At 44.3% G+C, this 22,838-nt stretch overlaps 1 protein-coding gene across 1 annotated transcript in view; it reads left to right on the top strand.

Moving 5' to 3' along the window:
* Positions 1–22,838, top strand: part of ATRN (attractin) — a 149,605-nt gene that overhangs the window by 30,446 nt on the left and 96,321 nt on the right. The window contains exons 2-7 of the mRNA XM_059845596.1: positions 5,144–5,227; positions 7,427–7,540; positions 16,666–16,794; positions 18,699–18,904; positions 19,871–20,039; positions 21,399–21,489. Of these exons, the coding sequence (XP_059701579.1) occupies positions 5,144–5,227; positions 7,427–7,540; positions 16,666–16,794; positions 18,699–18,904; positions 19,871–20,039; positions 21,399–21,489 (793 nt within the window). The remainder of the gene's footprint in view (positions 1–5,143; positions 5,228–7,426; positions 7,541–16,665; positions 16,795–18,698; positions 18,905–19,870; positions 20,040–21,398; positions 21,490–22,838) is intronic.

Below are 22,838 nucleotides of genomic sequence, written 5' to 3'. Positions count from 1 at the left end.
CACTGCAGTCTAACTGAAAGTAATACAAACCCATTTTGGGATCCAGTGATGACACTTAGAGGTTAAATTTTAATGTGTTTATAAACCAAACCAGCCTACTTACCTTTTCTGGAGAGTAATGAAGGAAGGGCAAGCTGCATTTTTTCTTTATTAATACTTCTGATGAAAATAAATATATTCAAAACCCTGTTGCCAGCTTATAATGTACCTTTAATGTCACAATGCTTTGAAGTAAGTGCTGCAAAGTTATTTAATCCTAAATTCTAAGGTACTTTTTGTGAGTTTTTATACTCACTAGCAACAGGTTTGGTTTAGATTTATTAGATAGAAATTAGTCAACAGCTTTGGGCTTTGCTTTGTTGTGCAGTTCCTGCCCACAGATGAATTTTCTCAGTGCATACTAATTTGTATTTGAAAAATATATGCTGCTAGTATTACGTTATTATTAAAGAAACTACAGATTTGTCTGGTGATTTCCAATATCAGATTTGGCTGTTTACCCAGAAGATACCATTCATTGCTGCCTGATTTTCTTGTGTTGGTTTTGTGCTTTTCAGGGGCTCCCAGAATGAGTGGGGAGCAATTAAATGTGTAGAATTTTTTTGCATAAAATATTTCTTTTTGAATTTCTTTTTTATTAAATCTTCATTCTTGTCATTGCTTCCCTTTTGCCTTTTCTTTAAAAAGCTGGAATAGGCAACACTCAAGGTTGGAGCTCTTTGAATGTATGTGTTGTAGGTTCCTCTCCCTTACTCTCTTCTTTCCCTTTGGTTTGTATTTATGGCTGTCCACTTGGAAATCAGTGAAAAATTTAGTGTACGCAACACTGTCGTGAACAGTGAAGTTTGAAACAAGCCTTAAGATTGTGTGTATATGCATGTACACATCTGTATTTATGCAGTACACTTATGTAAGTTTTTAATCAGAGTTTTGTGAGTAGATCCTTGCAGTTGTTTTTTCTACCCCGGAGGTTTTAAAGTTGATGTTGTAGTTTAGAGCTTTGTAAGTATTCTAGTACAGGACCTGACTTATTGTTTTACTAGGGTGCAGCAGCTGCTCCTTGCAGAGCAGGACATGTAATGTTCAGGTAGTAGGGAAGCACTTCCTATGTAGCAGCCACACGTTTCACCAAGTTATCAAAGACAAGTGGTATTTGATATCTTTGCATATTTTTTGGTGTCTGATTTCTGCATCTGAGTCATAAAATTACCATAGAATCACAGAATTGTTGGGGTAGGAAAAGCCCTCTAAGTCCAGTTGTTCCCCAGCACAGCCAAGGCCACCACTGCCCCATGTCCCCAGATGCCACATCCACAAGGTTTTGAAATCTCCCCCAGAGATGGGGACTCCACTGCTGCCCTGGGCAGCTGTGCCAGGGCTGGGCAGCCCTTTCCATGAGGAATTTCCCCAGTGCCCACCCTGAGGTTCCCCTGAGGGTTCCCCTGGGGCCGTTCCCTCTGCTCCTGTCCTGTCCCTGTTCCCTGGAGCAGAGCCCGACCCCCCCGGCTGTCCCCTCCTGGCAGGAGCTGTGCAGAGCCACAAGGTCCCCCTGAGCCTCCTCTGCTCCAGGCTGAGCCCCTGCCCAGCTCCTCAGGGATTCTCCAGCCCCTGCCCAGCTCCCTCAGGGATTCTCCAGCCCCTGCCCAGCTCCCTCAGGGATTCTCCAGCCCCTGCCCAGCTCCTCAGGAATTCTCCAGCCCCTGCCCAGCTCCCTCAGGGATTCTCCAGCCCCTGCCCAGCTCCCTCAGGGATTCCCCAGCCCCTGCCCAGCTCCCTCAGGGATTCCCCAGCCCCTTCCCAGCTCCCTCAGGGATTCTCCAGCCCCTTCCCAGCTCCTCAGGGATTCTCCAGCCCCTGCCCAGCTCCTCAGGGATTCTCCAGCACTTTCCCAGCTCCCTCAGGGATTCTCCGGCCCCTGCCCAGCTCCTCAGGGATTCTCCAGCCCCTGCCCAGCTCCCTCAGGGATTCTCCAGCCCCTGCCCAGCTCCCTCAGGGATTCTCCAGCCCCTGCCCAGCTCCTCAGGGATTCTCCAGCCCCTTCCCAGCTCCCTCAGGGATTCTCCAGCCCCTTCCCAGCTCTGTTCCTGCCCTGGCCATGCTCCAGCCCCTCCAGGGCTCTCCAGAGCTGCCCCAGCACTGGAGGTGCCCCAGCAGTGCCAGCACAGGGACGGGCACTGCCCTGGCCCTGCTGCCACCCCAGAACTGGCACAGCCCAGGGGCCTCCAGTGGCTTCTTGCCCCTCGTGCTGGGCTCATGTCCGGCCACTGTCACAGCAACCCCAGGGCTTTTCCCAGCCCTCTGGCTCAGCGTGGAGCTGCAGGGCTTGCTGTGAGCCAGCGGCAGGGCCTGACCCTCACCCCACATCACACACATGGCCAAAGCTTTCTGGGCCCAGAGACTTCTGACCCTGGTGGTAGCGGTGGTGACAGCTTACATGGGGTAGGAGCCTTCTATGAGAGTGGCCTGATGTATGTCAGGAGAGCTTTCCACATCCAAGTCCCTCATTTCTGGGGTGTTCTTCCTTCTGGAGTTACTCCCGTGCTCCCTTCCCAAGGCTCTGCTCGCAGACCAAGCCAGACGCCGTGTGGGACGTGTGGCAGCCATCCCAACCCGCGGCCCCGTGTCTCTGTGGCACGGCCGCGCTGAGCATGGGAACAGGGCCTGTTTGCTTTTCACTGCAGCCTGCAGATCAGCTCATCTTCTGTATTGAATGGAAAGATGAGATTCTAATTTCAGTTTGCTTTTGTGCTGAAGATTTATTTCTGTCTGGGAGAGTGCTTATAGAAGAACGTGGATGCTACTGCTTGCTCTAGTCAGGCAGTGCAGGCTGTTTATTTTCCTTTCAGAGATGTCAACTCTAATCAAGTATAGATTTTTAATATCCCTCATTTTAATAATAGATTATAGATTTTTAATATCCCTCATTTGTCCATAATGGCAGGAAGTTTAGTAAGCAGTCTGAGAAACTTACAGATAAGTTTTTAATTATAGGGGATCAAAGAAGTTTGACTCATATTTTTAAAACTAAGTTCACTGTTTTGCTGAAACTTCATTGAATTACATTGATGTTGAAATGCTCTCTTTTTTTCCCACCTGAGATGTGGCATGCCTGGGGGTACAGTACTACCAGGATTATTTTTTTTATTTTTTATATCACTCTTGGTAGCATTTCTGTGGTGAATTAATTAGCAATTGCTTCCAGAACAAATTGTTGCAGGAATTCTATGAGCAGAGGTTCCCTGAGAGCTTGCTACATGGCATGAGATTGTTTTCAGCTTGAGAGATTTGCTCAGGTTTTCAGAATCTCTGCTCTTGGTTGCAGGCAAAGTTCTATCAGTGTTGATACTGTTTGATTCATGGCTTTGCCATGGATATTATATTCAAAATAATGATTTTTTTAGACAAAAAGACTAGATGTTACTGCCTCGAACTTGGAAGTTTCATTTGGTTTTGTGAATTCCTAGTTGGTGGATAAGTAGTTTGAATTTTCAAAGATGTTAAAATTTTAAAAGAAATATAGATCACAGAATCATGGAATGGTTTGGGTTGGAAGGGACCATAAAGCCCACCCAGTGCCACCCCGGCCATGGCAGGGACACCTCCCACTGTCCCAGGCTGCTCCCAGCCCTGTCCAGCCTGGCCTTGGGCACTGCCAGGGATCCAGGGGCAGCCCCAGCTGCTCTGGGCACCTGTGCCAGGGCCTGCCCACCCTGCCAGGGAACAATTCCTTTCCAATATCCAGCCTAAATCTATACCTCCTGTATGTGTATTCTTTTTTACTATAATCTCTGTTTACACTGGCATCTGTGCCTCCATAGAGTGCCCAGATGCTTTTTGTGCTTCCAAAAATCTGAGGGTTTTTTTCACTTGCTTCAGTTTCCATTTCCTGCAGAACTTAAGTAATTGGCTTTTAAAAATCTTCAGCTCAATTTCTCAGGTTGAAAAGTACTGTAATAAATTCATTTAGAGACAGAGGAAGGTAGTTTTCAAAAACCTGTGAGTTTTACCTTTTAAATTTGAATCAGAGATCAACCTTAAAAATGCTTGATGGAAAAGAGTTTGGAAAATAATGTTTGACTCAGCCAAAATGTGTTAAAAAGTGAGACATTAGCATTTACAGATCACCGGGGAAAGGCACAGAAAAGGTTCCAAGATACTGGTTTGAGGAATTTCTGGTCTTGCTTTCTACTCTTTTTGCCAAGTTTAAATTTAGAGTGTTTTTGTTTAGAGCTGTGTTGTAAGTAGGACGGTTGAGTTTTGCCAGAGGGCTGTGATTTGCTCCGGCAGTGTGCCGACCATGGAGTTTATAACTGGCCTAGGAAGGAATCCTGGTTTGGGTGCCAGTGTGTGCTCTACCAGAACGTGGTGTTTGGGCACCTTCAGGTGCTGCTGCCTTCTGCTGCCATCCTTCCCTGTCATTTATTTTCAGCAGTTTCTGCAATACTCATCTGGAATATTTTGACTAATTCAAATGAGACAGGAATGGGGCTCATATCCCAATGGTTTTCTTTTGCTGGAGAAGAATTTGCACTGTGCAGCATTTGCAGATGTTGATAACAATATAGAATCACAGAATGGTTGGGGTGGAAGGGACCTTTAAAGCCCGTCTCATTCCACCCCATCCATGGGCAGGGACACCTTCCACTATCCCAGGGTGCTCCAAGCCCAGTCCAGCCTGGCCTGGGACTCAGTCCAGCCCTCCATCCAGGAGGTTGCCAAGGAGTTTGCGGAGAGTCAAATACAGAGTGAGTGAGAGGTTGCACTGTGGCCTTCATCTGAACTGCATGCAGTGGTACAGTTTGTGTAAATAAATAGTTTAGGAATAATTGTAGCTTCTCTTGGGGAATTCTGTTTGCTGGTTAGGTGGTATAGCCATACATACAGGTTTGGAACCATGGCATCAATATGACAGAGAAACCATCACTCTTGAAGTGATGTCATTCTTGAAGAACAATCATCAGAAGGCCGGCATGGAGAATTCAACAAGGGACTCCCAGCTGGGTTTTGTTGTGCTGTAGTTGGTTTATTTATAGTGGCTCTTAAGTAAATAATAATCTAATGATGGATCTTCAGAATTTAGAGAATCCTTTCTGAATGTTTAAAACTACTGGACACTAATGTTTGTCTTTGTTTTTGTTTGCAGACTCACAGAACCTTCAGGGTATGTCACAGATGGGCCTGGAAATTACAAATACAAGACAAAATGCACCTGGCTCATTGAAGGAAGGTGAGTCTTGGAAGCAGCTTGGGATTTTGTGTTGCTTATTGGGACTTTTAGGTGAGTTTTATCTGCACTGAATATTGTTAGGTCTCATGAATCTTTCTGGCTATTCAAAAAGCTAAATCGAGCAACACCTAATTGTTCTTGGTAAATAAGTTTTTGTGCAACTGAGTCCTCCAAACTGACTTCTGATTAAGAGGTTTGTGTTGAAACAGCATGCGGTGGACAAAAATCAGTGCACTTCTGTAAATAATGAAGGATTATGAATTACCTGACTGACATCATAGTGGGCCATTCAGATGATGGGACTCACTGCACATGGGATTTTTCAGTAGTATGAGAAACAAGAGAATGCTCTGAAAGCTTTTATTCATGAAGAATCAGTTTCTGTAGTGATGAACTTCAGGTGTTTCTTTACTCACTGAGCCCTGAGGACTTTGGAGGAACCATTGACCTTTTATTGCAAAGGTTTTCTAAACTGGGAGAAGTCTCTCAGATCTCTCCCCTCATTTTGCTGCCCTTCTTGTATTTGATCCTTATATTGCTTACAGCAATTTCTTGCACAGGTTTTTAGGAGTAGCATATTTAATGTCTATCCTCTGTCACCTGATTGATGGTGCAGCAGTTCAGAGCATCTCACTTGTTGAAATATATTTTTGATAGAACCAAGCTGGTGCCAGGACTGTAGGATCCATTTGTTTAGTCTCTAAAGCTTTTCCATGGTCAGATATGATGCTGTGTGATAACATCTGTGTGTTCAGTCACATTCCATGTTGTTCCCTGAATGTGCAGGTAGAAAGGGCTGTGAATTGTCAGGAGTTGTGTGAGAGTGTGAACTTGTACTGGACACTGCAAACTGAGGCCTCTTGGCATCTTGGACGATCAGAATTTACTGCAGTTCCAGAGGGCACTTTTCCTTCGTCTTCTCCCTGTGTTTAATGTATCTGTTGCTGACATGCACTGTGGGATCAAGGCACCCTTAGCAAATTTGCCAGTGGATACCAGGCCCTGTGGTGTGGGCAAGGTACTGAAGGGAAGAAATGGCACCAAAGGGGGCCTGGACAGACCAGAGACATGGGACTGTGTGAACCTCATGAAGTTACACATGGCCAAGTGCAAGGTCCTGCATGGGGCTGGAGCAAGGCAGAGCACAAACACAGGATGGGTGGGGAACAGCTGGAGAGCAGCCCTGGGGAGAAGGACCTGGGGGTGCTGCTGGGTGAGAGCTGGACATGACCCAGCCCAGAGCCCCCCGTGCCTGGGCTGATCCCAGTGTGGGCAGCAGGGGAGGGGGGACTGTGTCCCTGTGCCCCTCCCTCAGGTGAGAGCCCACCTGCAGAGCTGCCCCAGCCCTGGGGCCAACAGCAGGAGGACGTGGAGCTGCTGGAGAGAGCCCAGAGGAGGCCCCGGAGCTGCTGCAGGGCTGGAGCCCCTCTGCTCTGGAGCCAGGCTGGGAGAGCTGGGAATGTTCCCCTGGAGAAGGGAAGGCTCCAGGCAGAGCTCAGAGCCCCTGGCAGGGCCTGGAGGGGCTCCAGGAGAGCTGGAGAGTGACATTTGGCTTGTTTGAACAGTGGCTGAGGTCTCTTGGTTTGTTCAACCTGGAGAAGAGGAGAACTGAGGGGAAACCTCATCACAGCCTGCCTTCCTTCTGAAGCAGAGAAGGAGCAGGCACTGATCTCTATGTGACAGGACCTAAGGGAAGGGCTCCAAGTTGTGTCAGGGAAGGCTGAGTGTATGTCTCAGGAAAGGTTCTTCCCCCAGAGGGTGGTCAGACAGTGCCCAGGCTCCCCAGGGAATGGTTGTGGTGCCAGGGCTGCCTGAGCTCCAGGAGCGTTTGGGCAATGTGCTCAGGCACAGGATGGGATTGTTGGGGTGTCCTGTGCAGAGCCAAGAGTTGGACTCAGTGATCCTTGTCAGTCCCCTCCAACTCAGGATATTGTGGGGTTCTGTGATCTGTTCTGCACAACAGGACACAGTTTTCTGACTGTAAAGAAATTTTTGCTTAATACCAGGAGAGCTGCATACAAAAAAAAAAAAAAAAATCTGAATGCCAGCATGTTTAGTGCACCTACAGTTACACCAAATGACTCAGTTTTAGTCTTGTCTAGACCAGAGCTTCATACCAGAGAAGTATGTTGGAGGGATTTTGCCCTGTGTGTTGAGTGGCTAATTGCAAATATTTAATTATTTATTTTTTCTTTACAGGCCAAATACAATCCTCAGGCTTCGATTCAATCACTTTGCCACAGAGTGTAGCTGGGACCACTTGTATGTGTACGATGGAGACTCAATTTATGCTCCTTTACTGGCAGCTTTTAGGTGAGTTCCCCTCGGTGAGACTGTTAACGGTAGCCAGTGGTATTTCCTTAACTTAGAGGCTGACTTACATGTGGCTTCTGACACTGTAAATATGATCCAGTAATCCAAACGTGTAACACTGCAAGTGCAGCACACATAGCCAGTGTCCTTTTGTGCACTGTTTGTCAGCATAAACAATTAAGGAGTTGTTTTTAGCTTTTACAATGAACAAGTCATGTCACTGCACTCTAGCATTTAAGTATTATGTTTTCATTTCCAAATCCTGATTCTTTGAGAGACAAAAAATTTTTTGTTGTCTGTCTGAGCTGGAGATGATTTGGTGTGCAGGCTCCTTTGAGAGGAGAAAACTGCTCCATTTATGCGTTTGAAGATGATTTATAACTTGTAGTGTGTCAATACAGACAGAAGGCCAAAATCCAGCTAGTGTTGTAGACATGGAGGTCTCATAGAATTATTTCTATCTTTTATGTACCTTAAACTTCAATTTTTTTAGTTACTTGGAACGTGTTCGTGAACACCAATGATGGATCAGCCTTGTGAAAAACGTCACAGGATGGTTTGGCTTGGGAGGGATCGTAAAGCCCACTTAGTGCCACCCCTGCCATGGCAGGGACACCTCCCAGTGTCCACCCTGTCCTTGGGCACTGCCAGGGATCCAGGGGCAGCCACAGCTGCTCTGGGCACTCTGTGCCAGGATCTCACTGCTGTCACAAGGAAGGATTCCTTCCCAATGTCCTGTCTCTCCTGCCCTCTGGCAGTGGGAAGCCATTCCCTGTGTCCTGTGTCTCCATCCCATGGCAAATGTCCCTCTCCAGCTCCTGATGTGTAAAAGTTCTTGTTCTGCCAGCAGGTTACAGGTGTTTGGCTCATCCATGTGAACAGACATCAGTGTGGCTACTGGTGAGCAGTAACGACATTTCATCCTGAGACCTAAACATAACTTGTGCTTTTCTGTGTTTCAGTCTTACAGTGACACCACCACCTTATGTTTTTTATTCTCTAAACTGAAATTAGGAAAATAATCCCAAGTTATCTATGGAAAAAACATGGTTCCCCTGGGACTCTGCTTGTTCCAAGAAGCTGTGTAACTATTTCCAGAATTAACCTTCTGCTGGGCTTCCTCTCATTTGTAAAATGAAGGACTTCATGGTTGTTCTAAAAAATCCTTATAATGTCTGTGAGAGAAGATCAGCAGAGGAACAAAAGTTGATAAAAATTTAAACTACCACATGTGGTTTTTTTGGTCTTCAGCTGCAAATGTAGCTTTGTTTTGGAGTAAAAGAATGTTTCCTGTAAAGCTTCAGACTAACGTGAAGTCAAAACAGGACACCTAATTTGAAGAAGTAATAACCTTTCTCTTCTAAAAACCTCCAAAAATGTGGCAATGCCATCTGGAAGTGCTCTCCTGGTATCGTGCTCTGACTGTTGTGCAGGAAGAGGAGGAAATGACATCTTGACCCAATGTCATTTTGTTCTAATCAAGCTACTTTTTAATACACTGGTGAAAAGGTGAAATGATGATTTGTGCCTGCCATTTCTTGTGTGTTTTCCAAAAATTAATGGGCTTTTAAAATTGAACTTATAAGTAGTTCACAGCATTAACAGTTATGTTTCAGACTGGGAAATTGGTAAATCAGGAGGCCGGGTCCTGAGAACAAGCAAATGTGAACTTAGTACAATAATGTTTTGGAGGTAGTGAAAAAACCCATTTTTTTTTTAATTGCTTCTTTAGATGACATTTGAATTTGACTTCATTAGCAGTGAACTATGGTGTTCAGTAATCCAAGTTCAGAAAATGGCAGATGCTTCTCATTTTGGTGAAGTATCAGAAAGCACCTGTTGAAAAACACCTTTCTCTAATACAAAATAAATGCTTTGGAGTTTAAGAGCAGTGTTCATATTTTCTCAATTTAGTTGGGGTATATTCAATTTATTATTACCATAACCATATTTCCTTGTTCATTATTTGCACCCTGCCAGGAGATTTGCAAGACTGAGCTTTATGCAGTTGGGCCCTGTAAGCTTTCAGAGTTTGTTGATAAACACTAGAAATTCCTTTCTCTCAACTCAATTTTTATTCCCTCCCTGACTTTTTATAGCAGTCCCCTGAACCTTCACTTCCTTCACTGCTCTCATTTTGTCTTTTTGACCTTCTGATGCTCATTTATGTTTGCTCACAAGATGATATTTATCCTGAAATATATATATATATATATATATAAAATCTTGTGTATATATATATATATATATATATATATAATCTTGTAATCTTGTGTATATATATATATATATATATATATATATATGGTGATCTTGGGAATCCTCAGCACTGGACTGTAGGGAAGCTTTAAATTTGTTTTATCAATTTTTAACAGCAATAAATATTTGCTTAATGCCAACATTTACACAGTTCAAGTGTGTGCGTAGACTAAGCTCCTTGTATTCTGAGAGCCCCCAGAGCTGTCTGGTCCTGCATATTAAGTTTTTTTTATTAAACAGTGTTAAAATATCTTTGCTGGCTTATATTTGTGACCACAGGCATAATGAGACTGTGTAAATGTGCTGCTTCAAAAATGCAGTAAAAGAACATGGAAACAAATGCAGCATGTTTGTCAGCACTGATGAAGAAATCTGAATTAGACAAACTGCACTCAGCACCTGTGAACTTAGTTGGTTTTGTTAACTTTACTCTGCATTAAACATTTTCCAGAGATGGTTTTACACCTTTATTTTTGTTTTGCTCTGGTTGGCGGGGGTGTTTTCCTGGTCAAACCCAGTTGTTGTTCTGCAGGACGTTTGGCAGTGGCCCAGCAGCTGCTGTGGTTGCTCTCAGGTGCCAGGTGGAGGATCATGTGAGCCTGTGTTCCCTTGGAGCAGAAGCAGCTCACCAGCCTTGTGGTACTTGTTGGTAAATATGGCACTTGAGCACCCAGACTTGGGTGTAGGGCTGAGTTGGGTTGGAAGGGTCTGATCCCTCTCTCAAAACAGGATGACCATCAGAGCCCATTGTCCAGTCAAGGTGAGAATTTATCTTTAGGATGGAGATCTCATTGATCCTTTGGGTCAGTGGTCCAGAGACTGTTGTTAAGATAATGATATAAAATTAATCTCATACTAATATCTAGCCACAATCCCTTGCTGCAACCTGTGTGTGTTGCTTCTGTCCTTTACTTGTGAACCTCTGGTACTTCCTTCTCTCTAATCTCTCCTGAGGTACTTGAGATCAAAAATTCATTTTCACCCTTCTTCAGCTGTCTCTCCTTGAATTAAAGAAACCTCACTCCTTCTACCTCTCCTTGTACATTGATCATATGGTTGACCCTCCTCTATTTTTTCCTTCTATTCCCTCAGTTATTTGCCAGAAATTGTAGCTGACCTTGCTGCCATGGGAATGTGTATCCAGCTCAGGGGCTTCCAACAGCAGAAGGACCTGGAGCTGCCAGAGCAATTCCAGAGGAGGCCACAGAGCTGCTCCAAGGGCTGGAGCTTCCCTACAACTGAGCCAGGCTGGGAGAGCTGGGAATGTTCCCCTGGAGAAGGGAAGGCTCCAGGCAGAGCTCAGAGCCCTTGGCAGGGCCTGGAGGGGCTCCAGGAGAGCTGGAGAGGGACTGGGGACAAGGGACAGAGGGACAGGAGCCAGGGAATGGCTTCCCACTGCCAGAGGGCAGGGCTGGATGGGAATTAGGAATTGTTCCCTGGCAGGGTGGGCAGGCCCTGGCACAGGTGCCCAGATTTGCTGTGGCTGCCCCTGGATCCCTGGCAGTGCCCAAGGCCAGGCTGGACACTGAGGCTTGGAGCAGCCTGGGACACTGGGAGGTGTCCCTGCCCGTGGCAGGGATGGGATGGGATGATCCTTAAGGTCCTTCCTAGCTTAAACTGTTCCATGATTCAATAACACCAGTCCATTCAATAACAACTGTTCCTTGATTCAATAACAACAGTCATGTAAGAACTGAGGAGGTTTTTGGGCAAAGCTCCTGATCTGGAGGCTTCTGCAGACAGACAAGCTTCCCTGTAGTGGTGCTGCAGCAGCTGGGTCTGCCAAGGGGAGAAAATTTCAAGGAAGATTGTAATTTGAGGGGCTGCCAGCTCTATAATGAATCTGTAGTCTAGGTTTTTTTTTAGTACGTGTTGTTGCAATGGATTTGTTTCCTTAAAAGTCCATGTTTGGGAGTCATCTTGCTTCATTTAAGAAAATAAATTTGAGATGTCTCATTTTCTCCTCCCTCCTTTTTTATTTTTTACTATTGTTTTATTTTTAGTCTTCTGTAACTTCTATTTTTAGTTTTAGTTTTACTCTTCTAGTTCTGAGTATGAATGAGGTGCATGGACTGGTTTTTAGTAGCAGAGAAATGTTGCCAATTTGTGTATTTGTATGTCAGATGGATCAAAGTATTTTAAAATTAGGATAATTTGTTTGCATTGGATTTGGATGGATTGCAAAGCTGATTTTTCAATATCATCTTTATCCTTTTACTCCTTGTTGACCTCTACTCTGTATTTTTACCCTTTCCTTTTTCTGACTCCCAATTACGCCCTTTTTCTGCTTAGTGGAGCTTCTCGTGCTTTACTCTCTAACAGGTTGTGTCTCTGGAGGAAATAAGGAATATGCCAGTACCGTGATACTCACATAGCAAATCCAGGAAAAATAATAGAGGAGGTGCCCTTTGTTTTAAGTTATTCTGGTTTTTCAATGCTCTAGGGGAAAGACCAGGGCAGTGTGTGCAGGACAGTGGAGAAGTTGGGTCTCCTGGATGTAATTGTGGACTTCCAGTACTTGAAATGAGCCTCCACGATGAGTTGGAGAGAGACTTTGGACAAGAGGGTGGAGTGACAGGACAAGGAGGAATGGCTTCCTGCTCTCAGAGAGTAGGTCTAGATGGGATATGGGGCAGGAATTGTTCCCTGGGAGGTGCCCAAGGCGTCTGGGATAGTGGAAAGTGTCCCTGCCCATGGCAGCAGGTGGAACAGGATGATCTTTAAATCAGGCCATTCTATGTTTCATTGATTCTCTGATACTCTTTTATTTTCTGACATTGACTTCAGCAATCCAGCTTACAGGAAATAGATGTTATTTCAGTCCAAAGCAGAGGTTTGCCTTTCCCTGGGTGTCACTGGGCAGCTGAGCTGAGTAGGAGTGTTTATTTGCTTTGGAGTAGAGATGGTTGCAAAATGTTTTGAAACCTCATGAAAGGAAATAAAAGCAGTGTGTTGTGAAACATGCTAATCTTGCCCATAGTTGAGTTGCTCAAAGATTCTAGATCATAATTTAAAGGAAGTTTTGCATAATCTTTTATCATTCTGATTCTGCCTATTGGATTCTTTTTCATGGCAGATGTAAATTCTAATGAGCTTCTCTTTATTCCATATGATGCTGGGAGCAGGTTGATTTATTCACTGTTTTTGAGGTTCAGCCTTTCAGGCATGTGATTCTTCCTGCTGTGTTGTGTTCTCTTCATGGCTTTCTCTGAAAAAAATTAAAATGCCCTATCCCTGGAAGTGTTCAAGGCCAGGTTAGATGGGACTTGGAGCAACCTGGTCTGGTGGAAGGTGTCCCTGCCCATGGCAGGGCCTTGGACTAGATGACCTTTAAGGTCCCTTCCAACCCAGACAATTCTGTGATTAAGTTTCCTTAGAGCGTCTTAAATTTGTGTAGGTGGGATAACATCCTCTTTAGTTATTTACACATGAATCACCAGAAAAAGATGGAAATAGGGAGTATCTGGGATGCAAGCGTTGTTATGGAGGTACCTGTGTTCTGGTCAAACAAATCCCAAATTTGAGATTTCTTTGAGAACAAAAAGAATTGTCAAGGATAGTCCTTTTATTAGGAAAGTTATTGAGGGGAATTTTTGTCTTGCCTTCCACTTATTTTGCTCTGTAATATCAGTGATAAGTGCTGAAGAAGAAACCAGAACAAAGCAATTTTTTTCTTGTCCCTGAGGTGCAGTTTGCCTCACCCAAATTATTTTCAAATGTTTGTTTTCCTGTGGTGATGTACTGTCCTATAGTGTCCATTACAAAGGAGTATTATGAACCAAACAAGAAGTTTGTTAGGCTTTTTGTTCTTTGGTTTTGTGGGAGATGGTCTTTTGGGAGAGATAAACTTCAGAAGTCTCAAACATTGAAAATGAAACAAAGCACCTCTTCCAGAGAGATGAAAAGGGAATTAATTTTGCTGTTTAATCCTTTATCATTGAGAAGTGAATGAGCAGCAGGGGGGAAATTTGCCTTTCTCATAAGGAAATATTTCTTGAAATGTATATCAGCAGATGTGCTGGAGTTGCTTAGCCAAAACATGGGATCAGGTTGCAGTGATTTTTATGGTGTGTTGATTAAATGAAGGACATCTTTTTGTCCATCGTAAGATTTGTGTGCAGAAAGGGCTATTGTGCAGTTTTCAGTGGGATCCTGCTGTAGGTAGCTTGTTCATCTGTTGGTTTTGGTGCACATACCCCCAAATCTGTAGTAAAAAGGATTGCTGGGTGTCTGTTCTGTTCTTAGAGCACACCATTGTATTGCATCATGGGGACAGAAAAGTTCAGGTCACAAAAAGTGCTTCCCAGGTGCTATTAGTGGGTGCTGTGGATAGCTGAGAGTGATTCCTTGAGCAGATAAACTCATTTACTCTGTCCTAGCAAACTATCTTCAACTGCATTAGCTTTCTATTCTAAATAAATGTTCTTCCCAGGGGGAAATTCTTTTCATCGTTGCTTTTTGCCTGCTGGTGGCCTTGGGCACTGGGGAGTGGCTGGGCAGGGGCCAAGGCTGGGATTTTTGGAGCTGCCCTGGCTCCCTGCCCCGCATGCTCTGCTCTGCCCCTTGAGCCCCTGCTTGTCACAAAGCTTTGCCTTTGCCTTGGGAAGTGGAAGTGAGGCTGGGGAAAGGTGGATCTGTACAGGGAAATAGCAGCTGACTGTGAACAGGGGGTGGTAGACAATGTGCTCTACATGGATAAAGGCTTTTAAAAACATAAATTCAATAGACTTTGAATTTGTCCCCACTTTGATGCCTTTTGTATGAGGGAGGAATCAACTTTTACTTTTTTTGTTTTTGTCAGGCTTCTGTTAAATGAAAAATACACGTTCCCTCTCAGATACAAAGTATTTAGTGCAATAGGTAAATAGGTAGCAATTACTTTTTTCAAAGTTTATTTTACTTTGTCAGTTTACTCCAGTTATTTTGACAAACCATTGTCAAAATAACTGGAGTATTCCAGACACTCCATTGTCTGTGGTGTGTCTGGAATACTGTAGATAGTCTTGTCCACCATCTTTGCTTCTCTCTGCTAGTCCTGGGAAACTAAAAGGCTGGAGGAGCTTGGGGAACCTGGAAGGGTGAGAGAAACAGCCAAAGGCACCCAGAAGTATGAAGCAAAGAATGAGGTGGGAGTTGAGAGTGTGACAGGCTGCTATGATAGAAAGGACAAGAAGCACGGATGTGATGAGTCAGGTAGAGCTTATAAGAGATGATGAGATGATGTGGGGCAGTTGAAATGCCCGAGGGATGAGATGGCATCCAGATTAACCTGGACATGGCCAAGAACTGGCACTGTAGGAACCTCATGAGATTCAACAAGGTCAAGTGCAAAGTCCTGCATCAGATGGGAGCAATCCTTAGTATGAGAACTGACTGGGGGATGGAGGGATTGAGAGCAGCCCTGGAGGGGAGGACTTGGTGATGCTGGTGGGTAAGAAACTGGACATACCCTGGCCTTGTGAGCTGGGACCCAAAACGCCCCTGTGCCCTGGGCTGATCTCAGCATGGGCAGCAGGGGAGGGGGAACTCTGTCCCTGTGCCCCTCCCTCAGGTGAGAGCCCACCTGCAGAGCTGCCCCAGCCCTGGGCAGATCCCAAAGGAAAGGTGGGAATTGTGTCCCTGTGCCCCTCCCTCAGGTGAGAGCCCACCTGCAGAGCTGCCCCAGCCCTGGGGCCAACAGCAGGAGGACGTGGAGCTGCTGGAGAGCCCAGAGGAGGCCCCGGAGCTGCTGCAGGGCTGGAGCCCCTCTGCTCTGGAGCCAGGCTGGGAGAGCTGGGAATGTTCCCCTGGAGAAGGGAAGGCTCCAGGCAGAGCTCAGAGCCCCTGGCAGGGCCTGGAGGGGCTCCAGGAGAGCTGGAGAGGGACTGGGGACAAGGGACAGAGGGACAGGAGCCAGGGAATGGCTCCCACTGGGAAAGGGGAGATTGGGCTGGGATCTTGGCAGGGAATTGCTGGCTGGGAGGGTGGGCAGGGGCTGGGCTGGAATTCCCAGATTTGCTGTGGCTGCCCCTGGATCCCTGGAGTGTCCCAGGCCAGGTTGGACACTGGGGCTGGGAGCAGCCTGGGATAGCAGAAGGTGTGTCTGCCATGGCAGGGGCTGAAACAAGATGAGTTTGAAGTCTCTGGTTTGAGCCCCTAATGCAAACCAGTCTGTGATTCCATGGCTGGCTGTTTGTATTTCTCATAGAAAAGGAACCCAAGTCAAAAATTAATAGAATAATCCTTTTTCTGCTGTTGTGGAATGAAATTGTTAACTTCACTGCTGTAGATTTTTCAGGTCCAAAGGATATAAATGATTAAAAAATGAATTGGATAGAAGCATGGCAGAGTGGTTTATTACTGTGCTGGCTTGGGTGCATTCTCCAAGATGCAGGTCTAAGCGTCTGAACTGGGTGTCTGGAAGATGGATTACACATTGCCACAATGCTCTGTACTTGCTTGGTTTGTCACAGCCTTTCCCAATCATTTTTATAGCCCACAGTCAGGAGGAGATCTGGGCTCAGCAGACCTTTTGTTTGATTTTGTAATACAGATTTTATTCTTTTGGGACACATCAATTTCTGTTTCCAAAGGTGCCACTTTGTTTTATGAATGGGACCTGCTTAATTCTTTGCTGAGTGACGAGGGAAAGGTTTTTGATATGGATATCTAACATTCGAGATAGCTTCTGGTTTTCTCAAGTTAAATACTTCCAAAATACATTTATTTATGATTCCACTAAATTCATTATACTTCAAATAATGGAAATACATGGAGTTTCAATTATTTTATTGATAGTCCTGGTGCATTTACTCTTGTTCCTCCCTTTTATTGCTACATTTGCTCCCTTTTATTTCACTTCTAATATTGTTCCTTTACTTTTCCAGTGGTCTTATTGTTCCTGAGAAAGACAGCAATGAAACAGTACCTGAAGTTGTAGCTACTTCTGGATATGCTCTTCTACATTTCTTCAGTGATGCTGCCTATAATCTCACAGGGTTTAACATCACCTATAAGTAAGTGGCACCACTCCATAGTGATGCTGCAGGTTGAGCAAAAGGAGTTTTCCCATTTTCTTACTTTTGTCTTGAAATAAGCAGTTGCCATTGAAGTGTGTAATTATGAGCAGACACCTGAAATTAGATTTTTATCTTTATTATACCCTTGCAACAGCTAATATGTGGCATGTCCTCAATGTTACAACTTGTCAGTTGTAAATGTGGACAAATGTTTGCTCCAAAAGACATATTACTATTTATTTTACATTATTAGATGAATTTGATTCTATCTAATCAACAGGAATTAATGTGTTTCGTGCACGTCTGTGCTCCTGAGTGCTCTACAGAGATACTCTAGCACAAACACACTTTTCCATCAGCCACACATTTCACTTGAGACACTGGGCTGTATGTGCTCTTGTGGGTCCTCATCCTTGGGATTTGCTTTCTTATTGAATCCCTTCATCTAGCTTCTTTTTATTCAGGACTGGTTTTATATTCGTTCGCATTCTAAACAAACGGGTGCTTTCTGTTCACTGACATGTATTTAGTCCTCATTGATGAGCTTTTTAAAAGTAATTCTGGTATGCTCCAGAATTCATCAGCTGCCTTTAGAAAGATTTTGTCTTGAGGTAAATGTGTGGACATACTCGCAGAGATGGAAGGTTTTGCTTTTGCAGGGATCATGAGCTTTGGATTTTTTTTGCCCCTACAGATGCAAGTTCTGTTTGTGTCACACCAGGAGATTTAATTTGGGAGTAACCTGCAGAAAGTCTCGCCTCTTTCAGCTCTTTCAGAAAAAACAACTGGAAAAACTTCAGTCATAACTGACTTCTTGCAAAAATTGACTTTCTTTAAAAATTAGGAGCTTAGTTTTTGAATATCAAGTCTCAGTGCTTTCATCCTTAGTAATAACACAAATATGTGCTTAATAACCCACATAATAGTAAATTTTTTTTTAAAATAGGGGGCATCCAGCACCCCTTGAAAGCTCCAGAAGAAGATGAGGAGTGTATGCAAAGTTACTGAGATCAGAGGAGCTGAAGAGGCAGTGTTTTCAAAGTCTGATTGCATAAACCAGGACTCCATCTACTGCCAGCTGTTGGATTTGCACCGTTGCAATAAAATACTGTCTTCAAGAACAATATTCTTTTAATTTGTCACTTTCTTCATAATTTCAAACAATTTTCAAGTGCTATTTTGTGTTCTGGTTCTTAGGTTTGCTCATAACATTTATCCAGCAAGTAGATTGAATGGTACATAAGTCTTCAAATCTATCACTGAGTGTCGGTAGTAGTTCTCTCAGCACTTGTGAAATTGTCTTGGAGCCAGTGACAGTGAGAATATGGGTACTAATTCCCATCTGTGAATTATTCTGGTTGATACACCAGCAAAAACTGGAGTCTGGAAATTATTATTATCTCAAAATTTGAACCTTTACCAAGGTTGTGTCTGGTTTTGTCTCAGCTAAGTTGCAGTTATTATAAAATCAGAAATTATTCAAACCAGGCACATCTTTGGCTTGGGCTTCATCTCCACTTGTTCTCTTGGTAAGCAGATCCCAGAACAGCACCTAATTGTGAGCAGTTTACGTTTAAGTTGCACAGATTCCCCAGCAGCCTTACAGTCTGATTAAAGTCCTCACTTACTGTTGGGTGTTTTAAGTCAAGTCGTTTGCCTTACAAATGGCTAAAAATCATTGATAATTTTCTCAGATGAGCTGCAAGTTTAACTTGTGAAATGAGGCAGTTTTTTAGGAGCAGAGTACAAATTTCTGCAGGTGCATCACACCAGGTAGCAGATGACTCTCTCTTGGTTTGTAATGATTTGTATTCACTTTGTTCAGCATCACTCTTGCCTTTGTTAATAATTCTTGGGGGTATCTTTCCTTCCTGATGAGCTGCTTTGTGCTCTGTCCCCAGTTTCAATATGTGTCCCAATAACTGCTCTGGCCAAGGGGAGTGCAGGCTCAACAGCAGCAGCACGGCCCCGCAGTGTGAGTGTGCCGAGCGCTGGAAAGGAGAGGCTTGTGACATTCCCTACTGCCCGGGGAACTGTGGGGCTCCTGAGCGGGGCCACTGCAGCACCAACGGCTCCAGAGCCTGTGTGTGCTCTGCAGGCTGGCAAGGTGAGTCTCCTGGTGGGTACACAGAACTGTGGGGATGCCTTTTCTATGTATGGAGCTGGCAGTTTAACTGGGAGTACGTGGGAATGTTCTGCATGACAAGTATTAGCGTTTTGACTAGGAGCAGAGTATCTGCTTTTTAAGTTTAAAAGATCACACTTCATGTGGATGGATGGGTATGCTGTAGAGGACACAGAGAAGCTCCAAGGGCTGGAGCCTCTCAGCTCTGGAGACAGTTTGGGAGAGCTGGGGGTGTGGAGAAGAGAAGGCTCCAGGGAGACTTCAGAGCCACTTCCAGTGCCCAGAGGGCCTCCATGAGAGCTGGAGAAGGATGTTGGACAAGGGCCTGGAATGCCAGAACAAAGAGGAATGACTTTAAATTGAAACTAGGCTGGTTTAGATTAGATATGAGGAAGAAGGTTTTTACAGTGAACGTGATGACACCCTGGCACAGGTGCCCAGAGCAGCTGTGGCTGCCCCTGGATCCCTGGCAGTGTCCAAGGCCAGGTTGGACACTGGGGCTTGGGGCACCCTATGGAAGGTGTTCCTGCCATGGCAGGGGGGTGGAAGGGGATCTTTCCAACCCGTCCCAGTCTGTGATTCTGTGTTTTTTTACTATTGCTTTTAAAAGCAACTTTGTCACCATCCAAAGAGGGACTAACCTGTGGTGTACAGGCATCCCTTCAAGCCTCATTCCTATGCACCTGAAGCAAATTTGAGCCTGGTTGCCATAGTTGACCTGTTTGAATGTGTGAAATGCCTCATTCTCATGTCCAGCTGAGCTGATCAGCCACATCCAACTTGGCAGTGATCTGGCTTGAGCACATGTGTTTCCTTTGCAAAGACCTATGGACATGTTAGAATTAGCCTCATATTAAATGCAGCCAGCTACAGCACTAGCAGGAGATTGACCTCCAGCTGAAATACAGGCTTTGGAAAAAAAAACATTTTTAAACCTTCTTTTCCCAGGTCCTGGCTGTTCAATTCCTCTTCCTGCAAACCAGTCATTTTGGGAACGGGAAGAATACACTCTTCCAAAACTTGCTAGAGCATCTCACAAAGCCGTCATCCATGACAATAAAATGTGGATTGTTGGAGGCTATGTCTTCAATCATTCTGACTCTCAGAAGGTTTTAGCGTGAGTATAAACCCAGATAATAAAAACTAAAGATAGGAACTTAAATTTGAGAGTTATTTTTAGGAAATGCCACCTGACGTGCTTTGCTTTGGTCTGTGCTTCATCTCCAAGGGAAAACAACCGTGATAAAAACTCAGGCTCAAGTTTGAGATGGGGAAAAAACTTGCTAAGGGGTGCTAATTTTGGAAAAGAAAAGCATAAGGTTCCTGATGTTCAGTGAGCTTTTGTCAGATTTGTGTCTGACAGCATTTAACTATTCTCTATATATTTCTGGGCCAGCTCCTAAATTATATCTAGCCTCATATTCAAAGAGAGTCATTTTGCTTCAGTGTTTTTAGCCCTTCTCTATGTTGTGTCTGTGTGACTTGAGTTTTTGGCTTCTTAATTAACACCTACTGATTACTCTGGATGGTTATCCACAGTGGATGGGACACCAAACAGGGAGTGGCATTAGGATGAGGGCATTTATGCAGTTGTTTGAGAAGGTTTAACAGTAACTAAAATATATAGCAATAATTGTGTACTTCATGGAAATACTCCATTTAAAAAAAACAGGCTTTTATATTGTATTAGGGCAGATCTAGGCAAAAGCTGGATTTTTTCCCAGAGATATTCACATCCCTCACTTTGATGGACCTAAGTGAGAGCTGTGTATTCTGCACTCACATCCTGAGGTAATAGTTCTTAGAGGGGAAGAGGAGCTGAAAACACACATTTAAATGTAGAACAGTTGCTACTTGCACCCACAATTTACTCCTCCAAAGTCACACCTTGTTTTTTAATAGGATACCCTATGGCTTTGTTGAGTGCTTTCTCAGAGATGATTTTTATCTCACAAGGCCCTAAGCTTGGCAAATATAATGCCTTATTTCAAATGAAAAGCCACAAGCCATTTTCAGGGCAGAGGGTTTATGTTATTTTAAGCATGAATGGCAAAGACATAATTAAAAAGTGCTTTTTAAGCACTGGCAGAGTTTTTTTAATCGAGTAGTTAGAAATTAGCTAAGTTTTGTGTAAAGTTTTCCTACTTTTTTGAGGGAGAAGTGCTGTAGGTTGTCACAGCTTAATAGGCAATGCACTAGCTCTTGGGTTTGTGTGGAAAAGAAAACAGGGCAAAGGAAATCAACCTCTGGATGTTGAGTAACTGAGCAGGCTCAACTGTTTTTTTTCAACCCATAAGTAGTTTGGATGAGCTTTATGCAAGCTGAAATCATGGCAGGATTTATTATTCCAGTAAATAATTATATCTAACATACTATATTGGGAAATAATTTTCTCCAAATCTTAGAAAGGACAAACAATCATATTCTCAGCTTTAATACCTATTCCTTGGAAAGTAATTAAGTTTTAATTATACAGGTATGATCTCATTTCTGAAGAGTGGCTTCCACTGAACAGCTCTGTGAACTCAGTAGAGATGAGATACGGTCATTCATTGGCATTGCACAAGGTAAGTTTAGTGTTCCAGACTCACTTCCCAGCTGATTTCCCCTTCTTCCCTCCTGCTTCCCACTCCTTATCCCAGGTCAGCCTTGCTTTGGGAGGTGTGTTCCTCATTCAGAGGCTTGTCCATGCTTAGCCCAGGCTGTACCCTTGTGCTCCAGGGAATCCTTGGGTGGCTGGCCTAGGAAGCCTGTGTGCTCCTTCTTTGCCCTTTTTCCAGAGGTTTTGAAGATGACTTTCGGAGGCCAGTGAGTCCATTATTTCCTTCTTGCTGTCTGTGCTGACAAGAATGCCTGAGGCTGAGTTTGCTGGAGTTCCCCAGCTGCCTTTTATGTAGATCACATGAATATTTTTATGAGCTCTGTTGTCCAAGACACCAAAGCAGAGCTGGGGAATTAGGGATTTTTGTTACTTGCTCTGCAAGTAAATTTGTGAATCTAATCTTCCGGCATCTGACACAGCAAGTGAATTTGACAGTTTTTACCTCCTTTCTCACCTGTGTGCCTTGCTGTAAGTGCAGACCATGTGAGAGCAGGATGGCAGTGTCTGTGGAAAGGAAATGAGCTGATCCTTTATTGGCTTTTGCGTTTTGGAACGTTGTTCAGCTCAAACAGTGCAGGCCTGGGCAAAACTTAATCATAAATACTCAAACTCCACACACTGTCATTCACAAACAGAGCACTGGAAGAACCTCAAAGCATGGAAATTCATCATGGAATCACAAATTGGTTTGGGTTGGAAGGGAGCTTAAAGATCATCTAGTCCCAGTCCCCTGCTGCAGGCAAAGACCTCCCACTGTCCCAGGCTGCTCCAACCCCAGTGTCCAGCCTGGCCTTGGGCACTCCACATCTGCTCTGGGTACCCTGTGCCAGGGCCTCCCCACCCTCGCAGGGAACAATTCCTAATTCCCAATATCCCATCCATCCCTGCCCTCTGGCAGTGTGTCACCGACATGTTTTATGAAAAATCCTTTCCTTAGGATTTTTCCTCTTGAGAAGATGAGAGGCCTCAAGAACAAACTGTAAACAATGATTATCTGCTGCTGTGGAATGCAACAGGTGGGTCTGTGATTGGTCTCATGTGGTTGTTTCTAATTAATGGCCAATCACAGTCCAGCTGTCCAGACTGTCTCAGTCAGTCTGAGCCTTTGTTATTGATTCCTTTTCTATTCTTAGCTAGCCTTCTGATGAAATCCTTTCTTCTATTCTTTTAGTATAGTTTTAATAAAATATATTCACAAAATAATAAATCAAGCCTTCTGAAACATAGAGTCAAGACTCTTGTCTCTTCCCTCATCCTGGGACCCCTGCGAACACCATCACAGGCTGTGGGAAGCCAATCCCTGTGTCCTGTCCC

The sequence above is a fragment of the Haemorhous mexicanus genome, chromosome 4 (assembly GCF_027477595.1).
Source record: "Haemorhous mexicanus isolate bHaeMex1 chromosome 4, bHaeMex1.pri, whole genome shotgun sequence".
NCBI classification, from domain to species: domain Eukaryota; kingdom Metazoa; phylum Chordata; class Aves; order Passeriformes; family Fringillidae; genus Haemorhous; species Haemorhous mexicanus.
Note: the sequence above shows the minus strand (reverse complement) of the source record. Positions and strands in the feature narration are given on the sequence as shown.